At 40.0% G+C, this 11,500-nt stretch overlaps 1 protein-coding gene across 1 annotated transcript in view; it reads left to right on the top strand.

Annotated features, from left to right (window-relative positions):
- Positions 1–1,640: 1,640 nt before the first annotated feature.
- Positions 1,641–11,500, top strand: part of LOC109308157 (macrophage mannose receptor 1-like) — a 61,826-nt gene continuing 51,966 nt past the window's right edge. Inside the window, exons 1-6 of the mRNA XM_019532457.1 lie at positions 1,641–1,826; positions 4,350–4,751; positions 6,883–7,053; positions 7,685–7,849; positions 8,182–8,295; positions 10,749–10,892. Of these exons, the coding sequence (XP_019388002.1) occupies positions 1,766–1,826; positions 4,350–4,751; positions 6,883–7,053; positions 7,685–7,849; positions 8,182–8,295; positions 10,749–10,892 (1,057 nt within the window). The 5' untranslated portion in view covers positions 1,641–1,765. The remainder of the gene's footprint in view (positions 1,827–4,349; positions 4,752–6,882; positions 7,054–7,684; positions 7,850–8,181; positions 8,296–10,748; positions 10,893–11,500) is intronic.

Here is an 11,500-nt window from a genome sequence, read left to right as displayed (position 1 = left end):
AGTTTCTACATTGCTGTTGAAGGATTTCATATAGTTTTTACACACATTGCACTGCTTTCTAGAGCTGTCTTGACTCTCACTATACAAAATATTCTTCTCCCATTCTTCTAACGTGACCAATGCATCACAACCTTTTCTTCTGGATAATGGTTTCTAAGTGTGTCAGTCCTGTGTGCTCCCGTACCTCTGTGTTTGGTATTCTGTCTTGTCACTTTACCCCCTGCATCTTATGCAGACAGCTCAAGTGAAAGCTGTTCAGTATCTTGATATAGCTAGTATATGTGGGCCATGTTTCTGAACCATAAAGCAGGGATAACAGTACATGTCTCATAGATTCACATCTTCACTTTAGCTGATAGTTTGCTACTATTCCATGCACTTTTTTGTAATAGCCCAAAATTCTTAGCTGGTTTTTGGATTCTGTTAGCCAGTTCAATCTGATGGTCAAGATATCTGCTGACTGTAGACTCCAGTAGCAAAAACTGTCAGCAACACCAACAGATTTATCCTCCAGAGCAGGGATGATCCTAGGGGCGTGCAGGGCGTCAGGTAAATCAGCCTGTATAGGGCCCCCTTAACACTCCACAAGGCCCATGGGACTCCCCACAAAGGCAGGGCACAGGCTAGGGTCTCCCTCATGCTTGGGGGGTGGTCTCTGTGCTTCTTCCATGGTGCAGGGTATAGTCACCAGCACTTGCAGGAGGGACTGTGGCTGCTTCACCCAGCTCTGCAGGGCCCCTCAAAGCACAGGGCCTGGTGCAGTCATCCTGATTTGCCATACCCTAGGGATAGCCCTGCTCAAGAGTGATGTCAGATATTGGTTCTTTCATCCCTCGGTACATGATCCCAGCCATCTTGAGACTAATTATCTCCTGAAGCTCTTGCATGATTCAGAAAATCTGTCCAAGAGATTTTTCAGGGAAGATTCACTGGGCATGTCCAGATAAGTGTGCACGTGCCTGTTGCCCCGCTTCAAACAAATCCCTGGCAGCCAGGCAGTACGAGCAGCCCCAAGGCCAGCAGGACCTGGCTCGGCTCTGCACGGTCCCCACATGCCAGGCCAGGTCCTGCAGCTATAGGAAGTGCCCAGCCATGGCAGGACCTGGTGCAACACATGGGAACCACATGCTGCACCGGCTCCTGTCAGCCTGGGCCAGGCCCCAGGGCTGGCTCCCGCCTCTGCCCCCTGTGCCTATATGGGCAACCCCTGTGCCTATACGGATCTGAGGGGTTGCTATGTCCAGGGTCATACTGACTTGAACTTTGATTTCCATTTCCTTTTCCACTTGTCCTTCTCTTTTAAACTAATCATTTGCATTTACAGCCTCATCTTCAGCACACATGGTTTCTTTCTTTCCTTATATTTATAAGGATCTATGCTCTCTGGAATACTGATTGATACGGTAACCCTAACAATGATGATCCTTCTGTGTCAAAACCTGTTTCCAGAGAGCTCTGTTGAAATGTAATATTTAGTTCCTCACTGTCTTTTCTCTGAAAGATGGGACTTCTTCACAGAAATTAGCTTAGGACAGCAAAGTTAATCCACTTAAATGTACTGTTTCAGAATGACTCATGTGACAAGATATAGTTCCTTATTTAAAGTCCAGAACTTCCTATATCTATTAAATCTTCATAACTGAGGAGGGCTTGCTAATTTGGCTTATTGCTCACAGGGCTTTTTGAAAGGGCTTCTTGAAAGAAACTAACTACTGTTTTCTATTCTTCTGAAGCAAAGGGGGGAAAAAGGAATGAAACATTTATAATGGCTGTCTATCTGTTCCTTATTTTTATTTCCTTCATAAGTACATCTCTTCAACTGCCAGGTAAGTCTCTGTCTGGTCTTTTCCAAGAAAATGCAAATGTAAATGGATTCTTTTTGCACATACTTTAGTGAACTTAACATTCTCATTGTCAGCAAGGCAGATTAGTTAACTTTTTCTCTCTCAATTTACCCTCATCTAAAACAAGTTTACTCAACTTTGGTGATATTTGGAGCCCTAGTTTCTTGTTTACAGGCAATCATCAGGGTTTAGTTTAGGGTATAAAATAAAATGGTGCATTTGGTCAAATTCTGGGGCTAGAGTTTCCAAGCTGATTTATTTTAGAAGGCTTTGATACTATAGCACTTGAGGGGCTGTTGCTAAACACACAGCCACTAATGGGGGTGGATTAAAATTTGGAGGACAGGACTCCTTTCATTGGGAGAGGTCCTACAGAGTAGTGCTTCTGTCCAAAGTATTGGCCCAAGGGGCATATTGCAGGATTGTGTGGTGACTGCACAACGAGTTGATTAAGCCTTTCAGGGAAGTGTGCCTCAACTAACTTCTAACCATGGGAGTTAATTGTATGTCAAGAAAACTTAATAAATTCCAAAATGACCCTTGCAATTCCTACCATATTAAAATTTCTGATGTCACCCACTGCACAGATGCATGATGCTTGCTTGTGGCTAGCTCTGCTTCCTTCCCTGCTAGGAGGAGAGGGAAATACATTGCACTGACAGCAATTCCCTTTTAATCTTTTCTCATCCCCTGGAATTGAGGAGAAGAGATGTGTAAAGAGAAGCTCAATGTAAGTACAGACCCAGAGAAGATTTGGGGGGTCATTCAATGGTCACTTTCACCAGTCCACCAGCTGGGTAATACAAAAGCTTTGTGATCTAACAGGAAGCAGAAGATGACACAGAGTTGACTCAAATGATCCTCTTCCAGCCATGGTACTGCTGAGCCATGTTCAGGGAGTGATTAGGGCAGTGTGGATTGTGTGCTGCAGTTCTCCTCTACTTCCTAGCTGACAGTCAAACCAGCCCTTAATGGTCATGAGAACTGGTTATGTTTAATATCCTGCCTTCCCCTGAGGGTTCTGACCAAATAATCTATTCTGTATGGAAGAAAAGTACCAACGGGGCAGAAGAATGAGTTGGATGCAGCTTCTGTCATGTCTTGGGAAGCAGGAGAGAAACTCTTGGTAAACAAAGACATACAGTTTTCTTGTAAGAGCTCAGAGCTGATGTTTGCTTCACATTCAGCCCAATGGGAACTCTCCATTGTCTCAAAAACCATTCAGTGACTGACAATCTCTCATTAGACTCCCTTAATCCTAGGTTAGCTTTCAAGTTGCATGAATCACCTGAATTCCTGCTCCATCCCTGTCTGTAATTTTGTGTTACTGACATTACTAGTACACACACATACGCACACATTCTTTTTCCTTACATTGAGTTTCTTGTATTGCTATTCCATACACACATGTGCATGCACAGTACGTAATTATTACTTCTATTTGATAAGTTTGAATAGTATGCACAAAAGTGTCCCTATATGTTAGAAGTTACGGGTCCTGCTCCAGAAATGTTTACACTTAGAGCTATGCAAATAAATAGGGGAAGAGCCAGGGGTGCAGTGGCTCAGTTTCACCTTCCTTTAAAACCACCTGCCTAGTATTAGCAGTAGTTCTATTCAGGCATCAGAGAGGGACTTGATTGACTTTGTGGCTCATTATAATTTACCCCATTTCTTCTAACACTTAATTCCACAGATGTTAATGCTTCTCTCTCTGAATTTAATGGTCTCGATGTTCCATTATCAAACTATCCTCTTTCAGGAATTCTACTGTTTGTTAGCTGCTCCTTATAGTGTAACTCCTATTTCATAGTCCTGAAGACTATTTTTAACTCTAGCTTAAAAACATTAACTCAAGAGTAGAAATGGTTAATTAAGTTAACATTAACGCTGATGTGGAAATAACTTTCAGTGAAGTACTGGATGCACTGTCAAGGTGCTTAAGGAGGTTAGATTTTGTTTTATAAACCTCAAAAAGAGATGTATATTTAATGCTAATGACTACAGGAGAAACAATATCTTTTGATTGTTTTGGCCTAGTGTGTTGTGTTTCTTGGACATAATATATTGATAAATTCATGCATGTTTCAGAAAAGTTGTTTGTTTCGATCTCAATCTGAATAATATAGTCCTAGGCAGTGTTTCCTTTAAGCTGCGTGATCATGCACTTGGCTGCACAGGCATGTCTGGCAGCACAGCATGAGCACGCCTGCCTGGCCATGCGCACCACTCCTCTTAGAGGGAACGCTGGTCCTAGACTCATAGCAGATTAGTAAAGCTTCATTTTTTTTTTTTTTTACCTGGAGAAAAATGTTGTTTTTATGATGATGCACCATACCATCTGCTCCGTCCTTCTTCCTGTGTCAGATATTCAGCTTTCCTACAATCCTCCTTTTATATATATAATGTTATTATATAATATTATATACCTTATATATTCTATTATATAATATATAATGTATATAATATGTATAATTATAATACGTTTCTTATTTTGTTTTGCAGATAGTGAAGTATTTTTAATACACAATGAAGACAATAAGCTCTGTGTTCAAGCTCAAAATGGTAACTCACTTGTAACTACTATTTGCAATCAGAACAATGAGTTACAAAAATTCAGATGGATCTCTGATCACCAGCTTCTGAATATGAAATTGAAATTATGTGTGGCAGTGCCTTCCAAGAAAAACCAAGTTATGGTCACTCTGGGTCATTGTAACAAGACAAATGAACTTCAACAGTGGAACTGCAGAAATGAGAGCCGCCTTGCAATCCATGGAGAAGAATTATTCTTCAACTACGGCAAAGGAAAAGAAACAAGAATTAGGTTATCCAAAGAATCAGGAATTGGGAGTATGTGGAAAATCTATGGAACCACTGACAGTTTGTGCTCTCAGCACTATGAAGGTAAAATTCTGAAATGCGTCTGTTTTGTTTTGAACTTACGAGTGTACCTCATTTGTCCTGTGCACTTCATTTGCAATTGTTTCACATGGTGAGTTCCTTTCAGTACAGGGAATGATTATTTGACTTCTACATCAACTTAACAAATAGCTGTGTATTCATGCTAATGTAAGTCCAATACTTAGTGAAAAAATGTGATATTATATTGTATATAAGTAACTTAAGGTTGATATAACTTAGCATATTTGGCTGCTATTTATAGAAAAATATGCTTGTGTTTAGCTGTGTATATCAGGCACAGATATACAAAAACAAAAGAAACAATGGTTCAAGCTATGATCCCAATTCAGTCACATGCCTTATAGATGGAGAGAGCACATTTAAAGAACAAGTGGAATGATTTTTATCAAAATCATAATTTTAAAAAATCACATACACTGAAACTTTACTGTAAAAAGAAATACCTTTTGAAATGTAATGAGCAAAAATAAGTTGTTCTGGAAGGAGAGGATTTACCTGCTACTTTTGGCATTATAGTAACCTATAAAGAGCAAGAGAGGGCATTAACAAACTGATGGCTCTCCCTGTTGTTCCTTTTACTCCTTCCTCTATTTTTTCTAGGCATAATACTAGGATAAGCTTGGAGTTAAGTTTGAAGATTCATGTCATTAATGTAACAAGAAGATTATTTAAGGAAGGTTATAATTACCAAAAAACCCCAACCATTAGAAGCCTGGGAAGTCAGAGTTAATGTTATACCTGAAATAGCGTCTGAAGTGCACAGAAAGCGCTCTACAGCCATAACTGAACAGATATTCACTGCACATAGAATGCTTTACAAATGGTGAATGGATGTGCTAACAGACTAAAGCGCTTTCGATTAGAGTGCTTCATCGAGCATTGGTACAAGGTACCATCATGACCCAAGTTAGATCAGAGTGCCCCAGCATCTCAGGGTCCTACAAAGGGCTGTGTCCTAGCTTCAGCCAATGCTTACCTGCACAGGACCAGCCCCACCCCTGGGTTGTCACAAAGAGGAGACAGAAAAGCATCTGTCTCCTCCCTGCGCGGCTGGGGGCAGGGGGTAGGGAAACAAAGCTTCCCTGCCATGTGGGCCCCAGAGCCTTGGGCCTTGGGGTAGCTGGGCTGGGTGTGCACGGCAGGGGGAATCTGTTTCCTCACCTCCCAGTGCCTAGTTTCTGGCACTGCAAAAAGCCATGTACCTTTTGAGCTGCAGCTGTCAGGAGACCAGGGCAGGGGAATGGAGCCCCCCTGCACCCTGCACGAAGACTCAAATGGTAGCAAGGTTCCCTTTCCCCCTTTCCCTCCTCCCCTCTCTTCCACCCCAGCTGCTGCTGACAGTCACAAGCTTGTGGGGGGCTGGGGCTGGGGAGCGGGGCTATCCTGGCAGCCTCCTGGGAGGCCTTGGCCAGTGCAGGCCACTTCTGTGCCCGCCCTCCCAGTAAACTACACTCTGTCTGTTCACTCCCTCACTGCTTTAAGGCACTAAGCATGCTACTCAAAAGCAGTATCATGCTTTTGAGTAAAGCATGATACTTAGAGCACTTGTGCCTCAGGTTTTTTGAATGCCTGGACTTAACCTTAATTTTAAACAACATTACAAATAATGGCAAATATTAATGGTATTTAAACAGCGAGATTATAATTAAAGCAAAAAGAGTAAGGAGAGATACAAGCCTATCCCTTGCTCCAATTCCCTTTAGGCTACTTAGATTTTAGGCCTGCCCAGTTGTCTCTTTATTCCTCTTTTCTCCACCCCTCTCCTCCCTCCAACAAGAGGGCAAAAACGGATGGAGCTTTGGCACCACTCTATATCTCAGCACAAATTACAGGTCTAGACAAAAGAAGAAACAACCAGAAATATGGTAGGCTGTGAATACTTTGATGGACAGATTAAATTTGTTTGGGGAAGCTAATTTTTCGTTTCCTTACCTCCTACAAAATCTCCTTGATAATGCCATTATTCTCACAGGACTTTTCAATATTATTATATGTACTTGTAGCCTCAACTCTAGCTTAACTACATTTCCAGGGAATGTTGCTTATGGTCGAACATTTTGGCGAACAGTGCTTTCAATGCAACATTTTTCTCTTTCTCCACTTCTTTCCATAGACATATTTACATTACTAGGAAATTCCTTTGGGGCACCCTGTGTATTCCCTTTTAAGTACAAGAATAAGTTGTATGCCACATGCACAAAGGATGGCTCTGATTTTTTCTCATGGTGTGCAACATCTGCAAACTATGATGAGGACTCTTTATATGGATATTGCCCAGAAAAAGGTAACAGACAATTACATGATATTTTGAAGCAAGGGACACAATCCAGAAAAGCATTTATGCCCATACACAATATCTAATTCATGGGCAAGCTCTGCTTGGCGAGGAGAGGCAGGTGGCAATGTAACTCTTGGGGACGGTCTTGGGGACTGTTACAAAGGATGGGATAGTAGGCTTTTCTATCTGCCTGTGCAGCATCTCTGATTTGCTGCCCTTCCCAGCAAGCAGAGGAAAGCGGGCAATCAGCTGAGATTTCCTTTCACAGTGATAGGAAATGGTCTGAAAGTCTCTTGTCTACAACAAGGCTGTAGGAGTTGCAGGCCTGGGAAAGAATAAAGGAGGAATGAGGGCCTGGATGAACAGAACAAGAGATTCGATATATTTGGAATTTGTGGGCAGGCTGCAGAGACGGGAGGAATCAGCGAGCGGGCAATTGTAGAATGAACTGGGAGAGGTGCAGGATGTTGAGCTTTGCAGTATCTACTGAATATATGGAGTGTATGTACAGGGGAACAAAGAGTCTGTGGAATCCGTGTATGTAAATACATGTCATTTAGACCATACTGGGATTTTGTTTTCAAATGTTGGCAGGCATGATTCTCAATTAGCGTTAATATTTTATCATGCTTTACAGACACCACTGCGGACTTTTTTTGGGTTACCAACTCTTTGACAGGCATCCACTATCAGATAAACTCCGAGTCAGCTCTAACATGGCACCAGGCAAGGAAAAGCTGTCAGCAGCAGAATGCAGAATTATTAAGTATCACAGAATTGCATGAACAAACATATGTAGCAGGTAAAAGAATAAAGAAATCTACTGAGTCTAGCTCAGGACAAGTTCAAAGGCTTTCACATCAACATGCATATATCTTAAGGGCAATTTCTGAAAATGCAAGTTGCAAAAAAGTGTCATTTTTCCAACAAAATGTGTCTTCAAATGAAAATTTTATCCTACATGAAAAAAATAGCTATTGCAATATCCCTACCTGCAATTACTAGATGACTTTGTAGGTCTGTTTTGTCCAGAACAGATACTTTTTAAACTTAGTTTTATTTTATACTTTGTTCAGTAACTTCAAAATCAAGTCCATTTAATATGTTGTCTTTTTATTTCTTTTGGTTATTTAGGGCTGGTTAGCAAGATGAATACTGAAATCTGGATTGGACTTAACAGTGTGAATGATGACAGTGGATGGCAATGGATTGGCGGGGATCCATTCAGATATTTAAACTGGGCTCCAGGTAGGTTTACATCTGTTTAATGATCTAAGTCCCAGGTGTACTATTGTTTTCATGGCTAGAGGACATAAGCTTCTATATCTGCTTTCTTTATTTCACAGAATTTTCACCAGTGTAAATAAGACTACAGGGAAAGTACAATATTAGACTGGAGACCTACTGTGAGAAGAATGTATTCTTAATTTGAAATTTCAAAATTGGGAAGGAAAAAAAAATATTCCAAACCCAAGAAACCTAAAAGCTTGGCATTTTTATTTTCCATTTAGTATTTCTTTGAGATTTTCTTGGCATTCACACTATTAATTCACACTGAAAATTAATTAAACAATGAAATACCTTGTTTTTAGAAACAATGCTATATACCATATGTTTCTGCATTTATTTTTTTCTTAGAATTGTTTCAGTTACTAACAATATGCTGCAGAATGGCCTTTATAGGCTCATGGTAATTTCCCCCTCCTCTCCCCTGACACTAGATTCATAATCCTATGTATATGACATCATCATAATTTTCATAGCAATTAACTTGGTTATCGGCTCTGGAAGCAGGTGCTTACAGGTTTAAAATCCAAAGACCCCTCAAAAAAACAGACAGGTATATTTTTGCACATGTCTAAAAGTAAATGCTGAACAAGATGATAAAATCCCACTGTTAAATATGTATTGTAATGAAAGAGAAGTAGCTATAAATAGAACAGGTATAAATATTTCCATAGTGCTTTAAAGGAGCTGTAACTTACGCTGGCTTATGCATCTAATGAAGTAAGCTGTGGCTCACAAAAGCTTATGCATTTCTGATTCAGTTGCACTTTTACCTTTCCTTCTGCTTGACTTCAGACTAACACAACTGACCATCTGTCCTCAGGAAGATGGTAACAATGCTTATTTTTGTTTTCATTGATCTTTTAGTTTCCTTTTTCCTTTTCACTCGCAAAACAGAGTTTTACAGAAACAAATGTATTTATTAATTGAAAATGCTTCTGTTTCAATTAACTGATTCTTCATAAACTGGAATACTTTCTTCAAACAAAACATGAATATACAAGAACATAATTACACAACACCTTTCCTTCAATGCAATTGGCCTTCACACAGATATAAAAGAAGCAGATATATGACATACAGCTGCACTTCAGGATACCTTATATGAATCTGAATACTTGTATAACTTAATATAAAATTAAGGGTAAAACTAAACCACTTTAAGCAAGCATGGATCTAGGGGAGGTGCAATGGTGCAGTTTCACTCTTCTTTGATTTCTGCCCTACCCAAGTTTAAAACCAACTGTTTGACAGCAGCAGCAGCATTTCTATTCAGGCAGCAGTGAAGAAGTCAATTAACTTCATGGCTAATTATAATCTAACTGCTTCTTCTGAACTCTTCATTCCACAGGTATTAGTGACCCTCTCTCCTAATTTAAAAATCTTGTATTCCATAAACCAAAGTAACCTCTCTTCTGCAATACTGCTGTCAGCTGTTTCTGATAATGTAGCTCCTATTTCACAGCCCTGCAGACTGTTTATAACTGTAGCTGAAACCAGTGACTCAGGTGTGGAAACATTAACTCAGGTGAATATTAACTTTCAGTGAAACATTGCACTGTCAAGTTACAATCGTCTTGTAGATAAAACTATATTCTATTGATGAATATAAAAGAGCTATACATTTAATTCTAATGACTCCAGGACTAAAGAACTAACATCTTTTTATTACTTTTCACTTGTTGCTTGTGGTTTTTTAAACATAATCTATACCAAATTCGTGCATATGCCAATAAAATTATATTTGTTTTTGCTTCGCTCTTAATCTCAATAATGTAGCCCTAGGCCCGTAGCATATTTCTAAAGCTTCTAGTTTCTTTTTACCTGGAAAAAAATGTGTTGGGTTGTATATGATGATGCATCATACCATCTGCACCCCCCTTTTCAGACTCCCTAGATCCTTCCATGGGTGTAAGTTACAGCAGAAGTTGTGTATCTACAGCTTATCCTGGGATAGCAGTTTACTAAAGGCAAACAGGGTTAGCTGCTCCTGGCCATCTAGTGGTAAGATGCTGTACTAGTTCCCTACTAGGTATTAACTGACTCACCAGGGACTAGACCAAGGACATCTACTGGTAAAATTACAAGTAGCTACAATTTGAACTAAAAGGCCAAACCCAACTAGATGGAGCTGTAGAAGACTTGACTCATCTGTGAAATGGGCACAGAAAGGAGTATGTAACACTGGCTTGCCAGGGAAGTGCATGTGAATAGTTTGCAGTAGTCAGACTCCTTGGTGTCAGTTGGCTAAGTAATTGTCAATTACTCTGTTCTTAAAATGATAATTAGTAAAAAAAAATATGACATTGAATTAATATGGTCAAGAAGACTTAGAAATAGATTATTCCTTCAGTGGGCAATATGAAGATTTACTATAATAACACAGACTGTCTATTTTTGTATTTTTCTCCAAGGAAGTCCCTCTCCTGAGTCAGAAAAAATCTGTGCGACACTACAGTCTAAGAATGGTAAATGGGCAAACCAGGCATGCGGTCACAAATGTGGATACAGCTGCAAAAAGGGAAACTCATCTTTAGATTCCTTCATTATTCCCACAAGTAAGTTGGTCTGAAAAATAGAGCCTATTTATTTAACCAGTATACTGACTAGCCCTGTGCAAAAGATAGTGAAAAAATTGCATGTTTATAAATATTTGAAACTAATGAAGATCACTTCCTGCTTTGTTCATTGCTAAGACCAAACTGTTGCATGTGCTAGTCTGTTTTAGACATTCATGGAGGAATCCTGTTTTGTCAGCTATCATCAGGAAGGCATTTAAATGTTGTCCCAATAAAGGCCACTTCGAGAGAGCCCCATGAGGGTCAAAGCCCTAAAAGGGCTTGGGCTTCTGCTCTGGTGACATAATTAAATGCTAAATAATATTGTGTGCAGAGTGTACTAGAGGAATGTACCTGCCTTTTGGTTGGTATCCTTTATTCATACCTCTTTGCAATGGCTGTACAGGGAAAGAACTCGAATATGATTTTTACAAAGAAACGATCACTAGCAGAACTCTAAGGCAGTAGATTTCATAGATTTCATAGACATTAGGGCTGGAAGGGACCTCGGGAGAGCATCGAGTCCAGCCCCCTGCCCAAAGGGTAGGAAGTCAGCTGGGGTCATAGGATCCCAGCAAGATAAGCATCCAATTTACTCTTGAAGGTGT

This window comes from Crocodylus porosus, unplaced genomic scaffold, assembly GCF_001723895.1.
Source record: "Crocodylus porosus isolate Cpor-Errol unplaced genomic scaffold, CroPor_comp1, whole genome shotgun sequence".
Taxonomy (NCBI): domain Eukaryota; kingdom Metazoa; phylum Chordata; order Crocodylia; family Crocodylidae; genus Crocodylus; species Crocodylus porosus.
Note: the sequence above shows the minus strand (reverse complement) of the source record. Positions and strands in the feature narration are given on the sequence as shown.